Raw genomic sequence first — 19,539 nt, forward strand, 5'->3', positions numbered from 1 at the left:
AGAGGGTTACCTCAGATTTCAACAGGATCTTGATCAGATGGGCCAATGGACTGAGAAGTGGCAGATGGAGTTTAATTCAGATAAATGCGAGGTGCTGCCTTTTGGAAAAGCAAATCTTAGCAGGACTTATACACTTAATGGTAAGATCCTAGGGAGTGTTGCTGAACAAAGAGACCTTGGAGTGCAGGTTCATAGCTCCTTGAAAGTGGAGTCACAAGTAGATAGGATAGTGATGAAGGCATTTGGTATGCTTTCCTTTATTGGTTAGAGTACTGAATACAGGAGTTGGGAGGTCATGTTGTGGCTGTACAGGACACTGGTTAGGCCACTGATGGAATACTACGTGCAATTCTGGTCTTATTCGTATCGGAGAGATGTTGTGCAACTTGAAAGGGTTCAGAAAAGATTTACAAGGATGTTGCGAGGGTTTGAGGATTTGAGCTATAGGGAGAGGCTGAACAGGCTGGGGCTGTTTTCCCTGGAGCGTCAGAGGCTGAGGGGTAACCTTATAGAGGTTTACAAAATTATGAGGGGCATGGATAGGATAAATAGACAAAGTCTTTTTCCTGGGGTCAGGAAGTCCAAAACTAGAGGGCATAGGTTTAGGGTGAGAGGGGAAAGATATAAAAGAGACCTAAGGGGCAATGTTTTCACACAGAGGGTGCTACGTGTATGGAATGAGCTGCCAGAGGAAGTGGTGGAAGCTGGTACAATTGCAACATTTAAGAGGCATTTGGATGGGTATATGAATAGGAAGGGTTTGGAGGGATATGGGCCGGGTGCTGGCAGGTGGGACTAGATTGGGTTGGGATATCTGGTCGGCATGGACGGGTTGGACTGAAGGGTCTGTTTCCATGCTGTACATCTCCATGACTCTATGACTCTATCAGGTGGCATAGATTGAAGGTAAGAAATCGAAGGCCAAAAGGAACATTGAGGAAAGGTTATTTCACCCAGATAGTGGTAGTAATCTGAAACTCATTCCCTGAATGGGAGGTTGAGTCTGAAACTCTCATAATATTTTAGCAGTAATTAAATATTCATTGCATTCACAAGCTTCCAGGGCTATGGTTCAAGAGCTGGAAAAAGGGAATCATGTAGTCAGATCTTTGTTGACCAGCTTGGACACGAATGGCCAAATGGCTTCATTCTGTGTTGCAAAGATCTATGAACAAAATAATCTCGACCACATGACCTACTACTATTGGATTGTATCAAACAGCATGTCATTTTAGCTGTTTGTGCTGGCCAGACTGTACTCAACCAGGGTATACTTACAACACTCAGAAGATAATATATAACGTTAGATGCAATCTTGTGATTGGACACAACTTGCTGAACAATCCCAAGTGTGCTAAGAATTACTCTAACAACCAAGTTAAATATTAACAGTTGGTCTTGTAGTATGCTTGCTTGCTAGGTTTACATATATTCATAAGCAAGGGTCTTTTCTCTGCAGGAAAAGGAAATGTAACAAAGTGCTGTGAGTGGTTGAACATTAAGTACTTTTGGGACAATACCTCCTGGTGCATTCCCATGGCAATGCCTTAACCGCCAGAGCTGACTTACCAACCAATAAGCACCCTTTTTACCAATGCATTATGAATAGGAAGGGTTTGAAGGGACATGGGCCGGGTGCTGGTAGGTGGGACCCGGGTTGAGATGTCTGGTCGGTATGGACGGGTTGGACCGAAGTGTCTGTTTCCATGCTGTACATCTCTATGAAACTATGAATGAAAACTCCCTTTGAAAATTGGCATTTTTGCTTATCATCTAGGGTACAAGATGAAAAGCTTTAATGAAATGTGACTTTATCAGCAATACTCAAATTCTGTACTATCAACTATACCCTGACCTTCATTAATAAATCGGGCTGGATGTCTCTAGCTGAGTTTTTATTTTTCTAATGGCCTGTTCTTTTCTTCTGAACATTTTGAGTTGTTTCTTTGTAATCTCCCATTTTTAAAGGGATCACTGCACTTTTAATCTATTTACCAGTCAAACTTAACCAGCTTCACCACCCACTCCCCATATCTACATCATTTCAGATTAAAGATCCTTGTTTGAAATTAGATTAGACTACTTTCAAAGTTAATATGGAATTTACTTGTATGATGATTATTCTTTCCTCAATGGCTCTTTTATTGATTAGTTAACCCTGCCTTAATTTGCAGTATTAGATTTGAAGGAGATTTATCCCTATTTGGTTGCACAATGTATTTTTCAAAGATACTGTCATAAAAGCATTCAATAAATTCAAACTCATCTGCCAGATCACCTTTGCCAATTGATCTATCTAGTCTTTATGAAGAAAAAAGTTTCTCACAATGATTACGTTGCTTTTTTTTAAAGATGCAATATAGTGCTTGATGATCTTCCAAAGAACAAAGAACAGTACATCACAGGAAAAGGCTGTTCAGTCCACCAAGATTTCACCCACACATGATGCCTTTCTAAATTAAAAACCTTTTTGCCTGTATGCGGTCCATATCCCTCTATTCCCTGCCTATTCATATATCTGTCAAAATGCCTCTTCGATGATACTATTGTGTCTGTCTCCATTACCTCCTCTGGGACTGCATTCCAGACACAGTCATTATTAGCCTGCTGCTAATAAGTTAATATTTTTCCAAATGCGAGTAAATTCCATCCTGATTAATCTTTTCCAATAATACCCTTAATTACTGGCCTGTAATTTCGCAGATTATCCCTGTTGCTCTTCTTAAATGAGAGGAACAATGTTGGGATTTCTCCAGTCCTGTGGGAGTTCACCTGTGACTAAACAGGATTCAAAGATTTCATACAAGGTACATGCAATTTCCTCACCTGCCCCAACAGCATTCTGGGATAGATCCTATCTGGTCCTGGGGACTTGTCTACCTTAATGCTTTTCAAAACACTCTACACTTCCTCCTTTTTTATATTGAGCACTAGAATATCCCTCAGCGTGCACCATACTCTTCTCCTTTGTCAATGCCGATACAATTCATTAAGCACCTAAACCACTTCCTCCAGCTCAATGCATAAACTCCTTCCTTTGTCTTTCATTGGACCTATCCTTTCCCTAGCTACCATCTTGCTTCTTATACAGTATATGCACAAAATGCTTTAGGATTTTCATTAATTCTGTTTTCCAAAGTAATTTCACGGCTACTTTTAGCCCTCCTAAATCCTTGCTTGCGTATACCTTTTTGACCAAGCTCTCAATTTCTCTTGTCATCCAAGATGTTCCTAATTGCCACGCATGCTGATTCTACTACTACCTGGACTTCCACGCCCAACTCTTTCACACTATCCTCTATGCCTCTCCGAGGTAACCAATTGCACCCGAACTAAATAGTCAGAGCCTTGCTGTCATATTTTGTGATGTGGCCAAATTGTGAGAAAGACCATTTATTTCTCCCCCTAAAACATTACCCACTCTAACACTGTCCCAACTTACCTGGAGTTGCAGCACTCCACCGTCTCTTTGTTACTTCTCAACTTAATTATTTTGACAGAGTTTTCAACTCTGTAATATTGAGATGATCCAAAATGCTTCCTGTGTCCAAACTTGCACCAAATTCCTGTCTTTTCATTGCTCTGTATTTTCTCACCTAAAACATTTCCTAATTAAACTACACCTCAATTTTCAAAATCTCAATCTCGCTTGCAAACCCATAATGGTCTCACCCCACCCTATGTCTGTAATCTTCTTCAGTCTCACAACCCCTTCAGTCATCTAATTGCAGGTATTTGAGCACTCCCCTATTTCAATCAGTTTACCATAGACGGTCATTTCTCCATGTGCGTGTGCGTTCAGCTGTGGATTTTAGTCCCTAAACTGCTCCACTTCCCTACCCCGCATTTTCCGTCCTTAAGATACCCCTTGAAATCTGCATCTTTGCTGAAACTTTTGCTGACTTGCCTGGTCTGTCCTCATATGGCCCAGGATCGCAATATGTTGATCATTTCAAGTTGATAATCACAAGTGATTGGGTGAAATTTTGTTGTAATGTCAAGTATCTCAATTGTGGGACGAGAAGTGAGAGTGATTTCTGCTCGTAGGTAGGACCACTAACCATTTGCAATGACATAACACTTTATCTGCTGCACATTAATAGTTTAAGAGCACATGCGAACCATTTTGATTCATTTCCTAAAACCGTTTTCAAAAATCCCCCAAAATAATAGAAACAAAACGGAATATGGTGGAAATACTCAGCAGGTATTCTAGGGAGACAGGAACAGTGTTAACAGCAAGAATTTTCCAAGTTAGGTTTGAAGGTAGTCCAGCCAGCAAAGGTTTATAAAATGTATCCACCTTGGTTCCTTACTGCTTTTGCTTTTTTGTACTTTTGTCAATGGTGCACCACAGACCTGGCCACAACTACTAAGCAGTGGCAGAAATTGAGATTTACAGTGAGATCTGTGTGCCCACCACAGGGTGTCGAAATCTCAACAACGAAAGGAGGAGGCTACATAACCACAATTGGAGACCATGTTACAAATGAAGGGGATTTTCAATGACAGCAAGTGGAAAGGCTGCTGTACTCCCATCTCTCATCTCATCTACTTCATGTGGAATTCCCAGAAAGACTGCCTCTGAACACTATGAGCCACTCCACAGATGCTGATAGTTATTGTGTGCTTCTCTGTTACATGTGTCACAGCTGTCCTTCCCCTGGTCGCACGTCGGACACTATTCACGTCCATTGCAAGTGCACCAAGTTGCCCTGAATTTCTTTCTCTGAAATCCTCTGGGGTCCAGACATAGCAGTGGTTTTGATAACAGCTTGTGGCAAAATATGGCTCAGATTTTCTAGTTGATGACCATGCGTCAGAATGGAGAAAAGATAGTGATGTAAAACGTTTTCATCAAGATAGGAGGTTTGGTCTAGGTTGCAGAGGATGGGCAAAAGAACAAAGGGAAAGGAAGGTCTGTAATAAGGTGAAAAGCATAAATATTACTTTATATATATAAAACCAAGTGTGAACAGCAGGAAAATATCACTAAGGTAGACAATACATTGAAGAGGCAAACTCAATATGCTCCGGCTTGACAATTGGTAGTACTCTTTAGCAGTCGGTAGTTAAGTAGTTTCGCTATTTGGTTCAACCAGTGTAATTCAAAGAAATTCTTATTTTAATGAGCAAAATTAGAGCACATGGGAAGTAGACTGGAATGGATTGATAGCTGTAAAATGGACAGAAAAAAAAGTGTGAATAAATGGCAAACTTTCAGGGATTGCAGCCTCTGAGTAGTGGGGTGTTGCAAAGATCAGTGCTTGGGCCAACTTTTCACAAAGAGAACAATGTGTGGATTAGATGTAATATTTCCAAGTTCGCAGTGAACAGAAAACTAGGTGGGAGTGCGAGTTGCGAGGAGGATACAAAGACGTTTCAAGGGGATTTGAAGAGACTAAGTGAGTGGGCATAATTTTGTCAGATAACATATAATGTAGAGAAATGTGAGTTTAACCAGTTAGGCAGGAAAATCAAAATACAGAATATCTCTTACTGGTGAGGAGGTGGGAAATGTTGAACTTCAAAGGGACTTGGATATCCTTGTTCATGAGTCACTAAAAGTTAACATGAAGGAACAGCAAGCAATTAAGAAGGGAAATGGTATGTTGACCTTTACTATAAGAGGATTTGAGAATATAAGTATTCTTACTGCAGTTATATAGAGCCTTGTTGAAACCAGACATGAAGTATTTCCTGCATTTTTGGTTTCCTTACCAGACGATTTGTGGGATGGAAGGACTGTCCTTTGAGGAAAGATTAAATAGGTTACTATTTTCTCAGGAGTTTTCAACAATGAAGGAAACCTCATTCAAATATGCAAGTTCTTAGAGGGATCAACAGGACAGATGCAGGATGTTTCCTCTGGCTAAAGCACCCAGAAACAGAGGACATAGTCTCAGATTAAGAAGGGAGGCCATTGGACTGAGTTGAGGGGGAATTTCTTCACTCAGAGGGTGAATCTTTGGAATTCTCTAGCCCAGAGAGCTGTGGAGGCTCAGTCATTGAACATGTTTAAGACTGAGATTGATGGATTTCTAAACATTAAAAGCATTTAAAAAATGACGACAATTCAAGAAAATGGTGTTGAAATAAAAGATCAGTCTCATCTCATTGAATGGCGGAGCAGACTTGAAGGACTGAATGTCCTAATCCTCGTCTAATTCCTTATGTTTTTATGGTGACAGACTTTCTAAAGGGAACTCCTTTATATTTGTGTTATAAATAGATGAAAGATAAGAATGGGAAATGTTAGTTTGGAATAAACATTTCAGGAGGCACCTCTTCTTTAAAGTCATTGGAAAAGGCTCAAAAATTAAACCCAGCTTAAAACACCCAGACAAATGTTATGTGTCCTATATCCTTTTAATTAGTATAGTATATCTTGAGAACCCGATGGAGGTACCATGATGTTTTCACTATGTGACAATGCACCATATTTGTCCTCATCCCTCAGAACCATGCATCAGGATGCTAGAGTATTGTTCAGGGTCATCTACTGAAGTTAGAACATAGAACATAGAAAAGTACAGCACAGAACACGCCCTTCAGCCTATGATGTACCGAGGATTAATCCTAATGTAAAATCCTAATGTGTGGGTGGCATGGTGGCACAATGGTTAGCACTGTTGCCTCACAGTGCCAGAGACCTGGGTTTAATTCCCACCTCAGGCAACTGTCTGTGTGGAGTTTGCACATTCTCCCCATGTCTGCGTGGGTTTCCTCCGGGTGCTCCGGTTTCCTTCCACAGTCCAAAGATGCGCAGGTTAGGTGAATTGTCCATGCTAAATTGCCCATAGGTTAGGTGCGTTAGTCAGAGGGAAATTGGTCTGGGTGGTTTACTCTTCGGAGGGTCGATGTGGACTTGTTGGGCCGAAGGGCCTGTTTCCACACCAAGTAATCTAATCTAATCTAAAAAAAAAGAAAATAACTTTACCTACACACCCCTCAATTCACTGCTGTCCATGTACATGTCCAGCAGGCACTTAAATGTCCCCAGTGACCCTGCTTCCACCACCACCACTGGCAATGCATTCCATGCATTCACAATTCTCTGCATAAAGAACCTACCTCTGACGTCTCCTCTATACCTTCCTCCTAATATCTTAAAACTATGACCCTTCGTCCCGTCAATCCTGCCCTGGGGAAAGGTCTCTGGCTATTGACTTTATTCATGCCTCTCATTACCTTGTACACCTCAATCAGGTCACCTCTCTTCCTCCTTCTCTCCATAGAGAAAAGTCCAAGCTTAGTCAACCTTTCTTCATAAGACAAGCCCTCCAGTTCAGGCAGTATCCTGGTAAACCTTCTTTGCACCCCCTCCAAAACCTCTGTATCTTTCCTACAGTAGGTCAACCAGAACTGGACACAATATTTCAAGTGTGGTCTCACCAGGGACTTGTACAGCTGGAGCAAAACCTCGCAGCTCTTAAACTCGATCCCGCTGTTAATGAAGGCCAAAACACCATATGCTTTCTTAACAACCGTATCCACTTGACTGGCAACTTTGAGGGATCTATGTACTTGAACACCAAGATCCCTCTGTTCCTCCAGACTGCCAAGAATCCTGTCTTTAATCCTATATTCAGCATTCAAGTTCGACCTTCCAAAATGCATCACTTCGCATTTATCCAGGTTGAACTTCATCTACCATTTCTCAGCCCAGCTCTGCAACCTGTCTATGTCACACTGCAGCCTGTAATAGCCCACAATACTATCAACGGCGCCTACAACCTTTGTGTTGTCTGCAAATTTACTAACCCAACCCTCAATCTCCTCACCCAAATCATTTATAAAAACTACAGAAAGCAGAGGCCCAAGAACAGAGTGCTATAGGACACCACTCAACACTGACCTCCAGGCAGAATACTTTCCATCTACAACCACTCTCTGCTTTCTGTCAGCCAACCAATTCTGAATCCAGATAGCCAAATCTTCCTGTATCCCATACTTCCTGACTTTATGAATGAGCCTACCATGAGGAACCCTGTCAAATGCCTTGCTGAAGTCCATATACACCACATCTACTGCTCGACTTTCGTCGACCTGTCTTGACACCTCCTCGAAGAATTCAATAAGATTAGTCAGGCACGACCTGTCCCTCACAAAGCCATGCTGACTGCCTTTAATCACACTATGCTTTTCTAAATAGTCATAAATCCTATCCCTCAGAATTCTTTCCAAACCCTTGCTGACCACAGACATAAGACTGACTGGTCTGTAATTGCCAGGGATTTCCCTATTACCCTTCTTGAAAAGAGGAACATTCAATTCCTTCCAATCCTCCAGTATGACTCCTGTGGAGAGTGAGGAAGCAAAGATCTCCACCAGCGACTTAGCAACCTCCTTTCTTGCTTCGCGGACCAACCTAGGATAAATCTGGGGATTTATCAATTTTAATGTTCGCCAAAATTTCCAACACATTAACTTCATCAATCTTGGTCTGTCCAATCTCATATCCCAGCTCCTCAAAGTTCTCATTCACAACAAGTTCCATTTCCTTGGTGAAAACTGAGGCAAAAACCTCATTTAGGGCTTCCCCTGTCTGCTCAGACTCCATACACAAGTTCCATATGCTAACCCTGATCAGCCCTACTTTCTCCCTGATCATTCTCTTATTCTTCACGCATGAGTAAAATGCCTTTGGGTTCTATCTAATCCTTCCTGCCAAGCCTTTCTCGTGCCTCCTCCTGGCTCTCCTCAGTCCATTTCTGAGTTCCTTTCTAGCAAGCCTGTAATCCTCGAAAGCTGTGCTAGATCATTGCTTCCTCCACGTTACGTAAGCTGCCTTCTTCCTTTTGACGATAAAGCTCCTCTATTCTCGTCATCCACAGCTCTATAATCTTACACCTTCTTACCTGTCTCAGAGGAACAAATTCGTGCATCGCTCGCAACAACTGCTCCTTAAACAATCTGCTGTTCCCTTTCTGTGGAACAATTACTCTCAGGCTGTACTTCCTAACTCCTGTCTGACAGTGTCATAATTTCCTTTTCCCCAATTAAATATCTTCCTTTGGTGACTGCACCTTTCCCTCTCCAAGTCTATGGTAAATGTGAGGCAGTTGTGGTCACTGTCACCAAAGTGTTCTCCCACCACGAGATCAGACATCTGTCCTGGCTCATTGCCGAACACCAAATCCAAAATGGCCTCTCCCCTCGTTGGCCTGTCTACATACTGAGTAAGGAAACCCACTTGAACACACCTGACAAAACGGCTCCATCCAAACCATCTGCACTAAGGAGGTTCCAGTCGATATTGGGAAAGTTGAAGTCACCCTTAACAACAACCATGCTACATCTGCATTTTTCCAAAACCTGCCGGCTTATCAGTTCTTAAATCTCTCTACTGCTATTAGTGAGACTGGAGAAAACCCCCAATTGGGTGGCTGTTCCCTTGCTGTTCCTAACTTCCACCCATACTGACTCAGTAGGCAAACCTCAACAACCTTAGTTTCTGTAGCTGCGATGCACTCTCTAATTAGCAATGCTGCATTCCCTCCTCTTTTTCCACTCTAGCAACCCATTCCTGCCACTGTGAAACCCACGTCTCCGTTACAGCCACAACATCATCGCCCCAAGTACTTGTTCATGCTCTAAGTTCATCACTCTTATTTCTGACACTCCTTGCGTTAAAGCAGACACACTTTAACTGATCCCTTTGTTTCATCACGTGAGAAACCTTCCCAATAGGTTCACTACATCCTGTCACTGCCCCACCTACAACTACCCCCCTCTCAGATATGTCGCTCTAATTCCCACCCGCTTGTGGTTTATGATTCCAGTAACATTTCACAGACAGATGGGGCAATAGATATGAAGTCACTGTATTAACTGAGTTAGAGCAACCAATGTATAATTTTGTTTTAGATGCTCACATAAATTCTACAATGTATTCAAGCAAGAGTTTCAGGAATCATTGTAGTCTGTTGTGCATTGCAATAACATCATAAAGCAGGTAACTTCCAGCTTCTGGAATTTGAAGTTGTTGACAATGAAGAGGGGTAGATTCAACTGTGTCCTAGTAACATGTGGATGGTCTGCAAGGAGGGAAGGTCTAGAATGGGTGGCCAGAGAAAGGAGAACATACTTTATAGTCCTGTGGTTTCAATAAACTACAGCCAATTCACCAGATAAAAACTATCTCATAAACACCCTCACACCCACACACTGTCCAACAAATTGCACAATGAAATGAATGTCTACAGTTACCATGTTATCGTTCAAAATCCCAAAAGCTGAAAGCACAGGCAGAAATTAACGCAAACCTCCAAGTGTTCAAATATGCTTTTGGTTTAAAAAAATATAACTTGTACTAAAACCAGCCAATGATTCGAATCATGGTGAGTACTTCTTACTATTGTATCCATCCACTTGTGTCAGCTAACTTACTTTCTCAAGTTCTTCAAGCTGTATGTACAGTTTCTCTATTGCAATGACAGAAGGTGCTGAGCCCCTTTTGTGATTGGAAATAAGCTTATTGTCCCAAAGGCTGGACAGCAATTTCCATCACATTCTTCAGGCCCACTGGTGCAGAGTACTGCATAAAGAAAATGGCCACTTTGAATGGTTATAAGAGAAAAAAAGTTATTTTCCTAAAGACAAGAGTTCAAAGAATCCAGTGATTAGAAAGGGTTCATACGTAAAAAGCTGCCCCACAGGCACATTTTTGCTACTCTCAGGAAGATAGAAGAATTGGTAAGGAAACTACATTCAGGACGAAATATTTATAACTGTGAGTTGTATTATAATATTAAAATGTGGACTTCTGACCAGTAAAATATTATCACAAAGGAAACTTGCAAGTTTAGGTTTTCTTACAATCAATGATGTCCAAAACTTACTAGAAATTGACAGTTATATTAATCAAAAATAAGAGAGGTCAGTATTTCATGATAAATTAATATTAATCAAAGCCAAACTTGAAACACAGAATAGGATGAACCCTGTTTTAATTGAGAGGTTTCCCTATATGTAAAAAATTAGTTTGGCTGTTGTGCAGCATTTCTTAAGATGACTGCTCTTGCTGACTCCTCTACAGTCTGAACCATTATCTTTAAGGAGTTTCTTTCATTGGTCTCCAACAGTCTTGTTCTCTTAACCCACACTTCACTCAAAGCAAACTTCCACAGATACATCCAACACGTTGGCATCCTTCTAACTACTTACATCGAGAAGGCTGCTGTACTTTCAGATTTTTTTTGGTTACTATTGCCTGCTGTTCTAAAGCTGACCACATTACATGAGAAGTATTTAGATAAAGGTTTGGCTTGTTAGACACTTTCTGTTAACTCTCGTTGACTGAATGATTTTCTCTCCATGTCAGTGCTCTGTCTTGCAGGCAGATTTGCCAGCAGTAGAAACCTGCCATTGCTTTTCTTTCTCTTGTGACCTCAATAGCGATATACTATGTAACATGCTGCAAGAACCTTTTGCAAATCCTGGCCAGTCTGTCTGTAGCAGTTCCCACAATCTGAATCCATACATTATTCCATCTATATTATGATATTTTTCACCCATATACACAATGATGTCATTAGCCACAGGCCAGCATCTATCCTTACGCTTTTCATGATCCTTCAAATAATGCTAAGTTAGCAAAGAGGGAAGAAATTATAAGAATAGCAGAATACCTGACATTCAAGGACATTATTCTATGCTTATGGTCACAGAGCAGGAGACAAAGAGTCAACTTATACAAAGGGAAAGTGGATGTAAAAGAGTCATAAGCAAGAAAGATATAGACAGCTATAAGAGAAAATGTGGAATGGCAGAGAGATGGAGGAAACTAAAAGATTCAAACGTTGAAAGAGTGAGGTATAAAATTGAAAGGTGAACAATGCTCCAGTTATAGGAAGAAAGTGCTAAAATGCTTTTACAATAATATAAATTATAATAATATAATATAATTGAAAAGGAAGCAATTTCAAGTCTGTAATCTAATTACAAGATTGAAATAACAATTAATAAGCAAATGAGTTCTACTCTCATAGTTTATCATCAAATGTATTCTCTATTTTGGAGATGCTATGAGAACACGGGAGGGTGAATAGGCATTAATCATAAAATGGTGCAGTTTGCTGAACAGAGACTTTTCTCCCATTCATACGCTCTACATGAATCTTATTAAAATGCAATTTCTTACTTAATTGTATTTATGGAAGTGTTGATTTGATTTCAGAAATGAGTTATCAAGTACAGTAATATAATATAAAATGGTAATATTGTCTTCATTACCTGAGCCAGTAGAAGCTGGGGACTTGCTACGTCGGGAAGGCCCAGGGTTCTTAGTGGTAATGTTTCGTGCTGTAGCACCACCACCTGCACCAGGAACTTTAGTGTATGAAGTAGACTTAACAACTCGACATTCTGTGGGTGCAAAAGAAAGGAAGTTTTTTTCAGAAAGTTAGACAATCAAAAATATGTTTTGCTCTGGAACTTAAAACATACCTCAACAATAATGTACATTTTCATAATTCATGATATTTCAGAAAGCTGTAGAGAACAATTCACACATTGGAGAATAAATTGACAATACCATTATAATGGACAATATCAATATCAGGGAAATGAGTATATAGAATTAAATGAAGCGCTGAGGAGAAAAGTATGGATGAGCATTAAAGTTGTGGCAGACTTTTTATAGCAAGGAGGAGGTAATAGAGGCATTATCAGGGAAAGATTTGTTTACATAATGCTACTTCAAACAGCTCAATGTATTTAGATTAAAATACAATGTCTACAAGTGTCTGTTCTAATTTGCCATTCACATGTGACCCCTACCAAGAAGCACACACACTGTAGGCAGGCATCTTAGGCTTTAATGAAGTTCTCATAAGGATCACATTGCTGTCATACACTGAAAACATGGTGTCAGAAGTGGTGAACGTCCAGAGCTCAAACAAAATGCACAGCTGCAGAGCTGAGCTGCCAATGAGAAAGAAAATAAAACAAAGATCATCATGAAAATGCTGATCAGGAGAAAATGGCTGCAGCTTCTCCCCTTTCAGTTCCTCTTCCATTTACTGGGGATATGGAAAAAAAAACTGAAATTCTTCACTGGGCAAGGCAGAATTATAAAATATCTACAGATTTGTTGAGCAAACCAGAATAAGTACAAGTTGCTATATTTTTAACACTGTTAGGAAGAGACGCTTTCAAAATATATTCCACCTTGAATCACTCTGTAGTGCAGAAAAAATATGAATCAGTAATTTTTAACATTTTGAAGAAACTCATAGAGCTCTAAGTGAAAGCTAGGAATGAATGATATCTATTCAAAACTAGTGAACAAAGTGAAAGAGTCCATTAATCAAAATATGATATTAGTGACATTGCTTGCAGAAACTTATGAATTTACACAATTAAGGAATGAACTAATGAAAGCCAGGATTGTTTTGGGCATAAGGGATCCAAAGTGAAACCATACCTCATGATAGAAAACACAAGTTCAGCCCCTCAAGCCTGCTCCACCACTTAACACAATCACGGTTGATCTCACCTTAGCCTCAAGTCCACTCTTACCCACTATCCATAATCCTTTAATCCATTCCTAAAGGAAAGTCTATCTAACTCCTCCATAATCAGTGTCCTGGTGTCCACCGCACTCTGAGGTAATGAATTCTACAGCTTTGCAATCCTTTGAATGAAGTAATTCCTCCTCTTCTCTATTTTAAAACTGCCACCCCTTAGCTAAAAATTATGATCCCTCATTTTAGATTGCCTCACAAGGGGAAGCACTGACTGTATGTCGACTTTGTCAATCCTCTTTACCTTAAATACCTCAATTAGAGCTCCTCTCATTCTTCTAATTTCTAGCGAACATAGGCACAAACTGCTCCATCTCTCCTCATTTGGCTTGTTTACACACAGGAGAGCAATTGATCTGTGTATAAGTACTGTGGAGCATATTCATGGCAGAAGGAAAACAGGTCTTGGTATTATGCTGACAGATACACCAGGCTCACAGGGTGGAATAATCACAGACAAAGAGCTGAATGTAAACATTACGGAAAACATCTTGCAAAAGAAAATAATAAGTCCACAGCAATCCAACATCAGAAATAGAACAGCAACCCCAAATAACACAGGAATGACACTCCTTCACAAAAGAACATCATGCAGTTGAACAATCAATGACAAATGCACACTTACCATTAAGAGACCAACACGGTTTGTGTGTGCAATGCATATGCAGACACTGAAGGAAATAATGAACTGCTAAGGCATGAGAACAGTAATGTAGGCAGTTGGTAACTTTTCTGCATTATTTTCTTTTTATGTATAAATGTGGAATTTTTGGAAAAAAATGAAACCATGCACATATCCTGATCTAGCATGCCATGTCATGTGTCCTTTGCCATGACCCACATTGTCAGCTGACATCGTAAGCTTCACTTCAATAAAGTCCCTGTGTTGAACACTTTGCTGTGCTGAATACTCAAACACACACGGTAGTGAAGGGGATTCTTCAATGCCATCAATGCTGGGGAGGCAGGAGGCAATGACACTGTCTAGTAACATGGAAATCAAAAGAAATCTGTATGTTGCAATTTTAAACTGCATTATGTGAGAAGAAATGTTTCATCCAAAGAATTTAGGATGAAGTTCCAAAAATTAGGAGGGTTGATGTCTGATTAACAACCATTCGATCATGGGAAAAAAAACAGCATGGGAAAATGGAATAAATCAGACTCAGAGACATTTGAGCAAAGATATAAGACGCAATATTAATTCAGGACATGCAGGGGTAAGACATTTTTCCATTAGACATAATATATATGAGAAGTAAAGGCCATTCAGCCCATCAAATCTCTTTGTCATAGAGTCATAGAGATGTACAGCATGGAAACAGACCCTTCGGTCCAACCCGTCCATATATCCCAACCCAATCTTATCCCACCTGCCAGCACCCGGCCCATATCCCTCCAAACCCTTCCTATTCATATACCCATCCAAATGCCTCTTAAATGTTGCAATTGTACCAGCCTCCACCACATCCTCTGGCAGCTCATTCCATACACTTACCACCCTCTGTGTGAAAAAGTTGCCCCTTAGGTCTCTTTTATATCTTTCCCCTCTCACCCTAAACCTATGCCCTCTAGTTCTGGACTTCCCGACCCCAGGGAAAAGATTTTGCCTATTTACCCTATCCATGCCCCTCAATTTTGTAAACCTCTATAAGGTCACCCCTCAGCCTCTGACGCTCCAGGGAAAACAGCCCCAGCCTATTCAGCCTCTCCCATTAGCTCAAATCCTCCAACCCTGGCAACATCCTTGTAAATCTTTTCTGAACCCTTTCAAGTTTCACAACATCTTTCCAATAGGAAGGAGACCAGAATTGCATGCAGTATTCCAACAGTGACCTAACCAATGTCCTGTACAGTCGCAACATGACCTCCCAACTCCTGTAGTCAATACTCGGACCAATAAAGGAAAGCATACCAAATGCCTTCTTCGCCATCCTATCTAACTGCGACTTCACTTTCAAGGAGCTATGAACCTGCACTCCAAGGTCTCTTTGTTCAGCAACACTCCCCCGGGTCTTACCATTAAGTGTATAAGTCCTGCTGAGATTTGCTTTCCCAAAATGCAGCACCTCGCATTTATCTGAATTAAACTCCATCTGCCACTTCTCAGCCCATTGGCCCATCTGGTCAAGATCCTGTTGTAATCTGAGGTAACCCTCTTCACTGTCCACTACACCTCCAATTTTGGTGTCATCTGCAAACTTACTAACTGTACTTCTTATGCTCGCATCCAAATCATTTATGCAAATGACAAAAAGTAGAGGATCCAGCACCGATCCTTGTGGCACTCCACTGGTCACAGGCCTCCAGTCTGAAAAACAACCATCCACCACCGCCCTCTGTCTTCTACCTTTGAGCCAGTTCTGTATCCAAATGGTTAGTTCTCCCTGTATTCCATGAGATCTATCCTTGCTAATCTGTCTCCCATGGGGAACCTTGTCGAATGCCTTACTGATGTCCATATAGATCACATCTACAGCTCTGCCCTTATCGATCCTCTTTGTTACTTCCTCAAAATACTCAATCAAGTTTGTGAGAAATGATTTCCCATGCACAAAGCCATGTTGACTATCCCTAAACAGTCTTTGCCTTTCCAAATACATGTACATCCTGTCCCTCAGGATTCCCTCCAACAACTTGCCCACCACCAACGTCAGGCTCACTGGTCTGTAGTTCCCTGGCTTGCCCTTACCACTTTTCTTAAACAGTGGCACCATGTTAGCCAACCTCCAGTTCTCCGGCACCTCACCTCGCACATCTCATTCAATGAGATCATGGCTAAGCTGATAATCCACAATTTCACTTGTGTCTTTTCCCCAGAACCTCGGGAATCCCTTACTGATTAAAAATCTTTCGATCTCAGTTCTAATGCACTTAATGGCCCAGCCTCAACAGCTCTCTGTGATAAAAAATTCCACAGGTTCACTACCTTCCCAGAGAAAGAAAATTCTCCTCATCACTGTCTTAAATTTATGATCCCTTATTCTGAGATTATCTGCTCTGGTCATAGATTCTCCCAAAAAGGGAAAACAACCTTGCAGCACATACCTTGGACACTGCTCTAAGAATCATTTATATTTCATTGACTTTGCTTCTCAGTCTTCTAAATTCCAATTAATAGGTGCCCAGTCTACCCAAATACCCTTCATAAGACAGTAACTCCATTCCTCATATGTGTTTAGTTAATCTTCCCTGGACTGCCTCCAATGTCAGCATATCTGCCCCAGATAAGAAACCTAAAATTATCTAAAGTATTCCAGCTTGATCTGACTAGTGCCTTCTATGAATTTAGAAAAATCTCTGTTCCCTTTGAAATAAAATCCAACATTCCCTTTACCTTCCCACTGATCTTGAATGCTAGCTTTTTTGTGATTCATGGATAAGGATTCCCAAATTCCTCAATTCTGCAGCTTTTTGCAGTCTTTCTCAATTTAAATAATATTGAATTCCTCTATTCTTCCTGCTAAAATGCATGGGCTCACACTTTCCCACATTATGTTCCATCTGCTCAGTTTTTTCTCACTCACTTAAGCTGTCTATGTTCCTTTGAAGATTCTTTGTGACATTCTCACCATTTGCCTTCTCACCTATTTTTGTATCAGCTGCAAGCTTTGGTACAGTACATTAACTGTCCTCATCCAACTAATTAATACATACTTAAAATAATTTTAGCTCCAGCGCTGATCCATGAGGTACACCACTAGTTACAGGGTGCTCTCCTAACATTGCACCCTTTATCCCAAATCTCTGTCTTATATTTGTTGGATAATCCTCCATCCATGTTAACATGTACCTCCAACACGATGGGCTCTTATTTTATTAAGTAGCCCAATGTTGGTATCTTATCAAATGCCTTCTAAATGTAGAAATATTTTGCCCCCCACCACTGTCGTTTATTTATTCTGCTTGTTACCTCCTCAAAACATGCGAGTAAACTTGCCGGGCATGATTCCTCCTTCATGGTGCTGTGCCATCTCTGTTTGATTATATTATGCATTTCTAAATGCTCTGCTATTACATCCTTTATGACAGGTTCCAACAACTTCCAAAATAAAAGTGATGCTAACTGGCCCAGAGATACTTGTTTTTTGTTTCCTTCCCTTTTTCAAATAAAGGTGTTATATTGACAGTTTTCCAAATCTCTGTTTTTTAGCCATATTAGTTTCCCAAGCACTTTTTAATCTGGTGATAGTTTCAGAGCCATTAAGTCTTAGAGTCACACATCATGGAACCAGACTCTTTGGCCCAACTTGTTTAGGCCAACCAGGTTTCCTAAACTGAAATAGTCCCAGTTGCCTGCATTTGGCCCAAACTCCTCTAAACCTATCCTATCCATGTCTTTTAAATGTTGGAACCTTACTCAACTCTATCACTTCCTCTGGCAGTTCATTCTATATATACGTAGCACTACCTGTGTGAAAATATTGCCCCTTAGGTCCCTTTTAAATCCTTTCCCTCTCAACTTAAACCTAAGCCCTCTAGCTTTGGACACCCCTACCCTGAGGAAACGGCCTTGGTTATTCACCTTATCTATTCTCCTCATGAATTTATAAACCCTGATAAATATTATTTTTATTTCCTCTCTTCCTTTAGCCCCTTGATTGTTTTGTAATTTTGTAATGCTATAGGTGTCTTTGACTGTGAAGGTTGATGCAAAGTAATTATTCAATTCCTCTGCCATTTCTTGATTCCCCATTATGATTATCCCGGGTTCATTCTCTAAGGGGCCTACATTTACTTTGACTTCTCTGTTCCTTTTCATATATTTAAATCAGTTCTTGCTATATGTCTTGATATTATTTGCAAGTTTACCCTCAATATTTACTTTCTCACTATTATTCTTTGGTCAGCTTTTGTTGGTTTTTAAAACTTTTCCAATCCTGTAGCGTACCACTAATCTTTGCCACATTGTATGTTGCTTCTTTCACTTTGATGCTATCCTTAACCTCCCTAGTTAAACATGGAAACATAGCAAATATGAACAAAAGTAGCCTGTGTAAACAGCCCTTTGCCCCATACCTTTTGATCTTTTTTGCCCTAATAATATATCTATCCCCTTCCTTAAAACATTCAATGTTTTGATCTCAATCGCTTTTTTTGGCAGAGAATTATAATCTCTGGTGAATTTTCCCTCATCTCACTACTAAACGGCCTACCCTGGATCTTTAGACTCTGACCCCTCATTCTGAACTCCCTAGTCTTCAGAACATCCTTCCTGCATTTACCCTGTCTAGTCCTGTTAGAATTTTATAGGTTTTTCTGAGATACCCCATTCATTCTTCTCCACTTCAATGAATATATTCCAAACAGATCCAATCTCTCTTCATACATCAGTCCTGCCACAGGAATCAGTCTGTTTCTACTGTTAAACATGTTTGCTTTATCCCTTCCTAGCATTAATTTTCCTCACTGGAATATGTATTTGCTGTGAGCCATGAACTATCTCTTTAAACGTTTGCCATTGTTCCTCAAATGTCTTTGCTTATAAACCAGTCCACTCCAGCCAGCTCAGCCCTTATTCCCTTGTAGTTATTCTTAGTTAAGCTCAGCACAGCTGCTTCCAACTCCAGTCTACTTTCAGGTGATGTTCACCAGGAAAGAAGAGTTGGCAGAATAGAGATAATATTACTGAGCTACTTATTCAGAACCTCAGACTATTTTCCTCAGGGCATAAGTTCAAATCCCACCAAGACAGATGGTGAAATTTGAATTCAAAATAAATCTAACATAATCATAGGATCCCTACACTATGGAAGTTCCTCCCTCTAAGTCTCAATACAAAAGTCAACCATCTTATAAACAAATAGTGCTCAACTGAAGAAAATAAAAAAAAAGCGGGAGCCCAATGGAAGGGAAGAATGAACAGCTCGAGTTTCAGTTCGTCAACATTAAGCAAATCGATTCATCTTAGCTGAAGCAAGTCTGGCCAAGCTACACATGCTATAAGTGATCTGCAGTGTTTAGCAGGCCATTAAGTGACTGAACAGATGATGCAAGATTACAAAGATCT

The 19,539-nt window shown here is 40.4% G+C and overlaps 1 protein-coding gene across 6 annotated transcripts in view; it reads right to left on the reverse strand.

Moving 5' to 3' along the window:
- Positions 1-19,539, reverse strand: part of dclk1a (doublecortin-like kinase 1a) — a 349,384-nt gene that overhangs the window by 137,566 nt on the left and 192,279 nt on the right. For all 6 annotated transcript variants that reach the window (XM_043692071.2, XM_043692070.2, XM_043692073.2 and 3 more), the window contains exon 5: positions 12,238-12,369. In XM_043692071.2, the coding sequence (XP_043548006.1) occupies positions 12,238-12,369 (132 nt within the window). The remainder of the gene's footprint in view (positions 1-12,237; positions 12,370-19,539) is intronic.

This window comes from Chiloscyllium plagiosum, unplaced genomic scaffold (genome assembly GCF_037043375.1).
Source record: "Chiloscyllium plagiosum isolate Xiang-an unplaced genomic scaffold, Cpla_swu_hap1 HiC_scaffold_6, whole genome shotgun sequence".
Lineage (NCBI taxonomy): Eukaryota > Metazoa > Chordata > Chondrichthyes > Orectolobiformes > Hemiscylliidae > Chiloscyllium > Chiloscyllium plagiosum.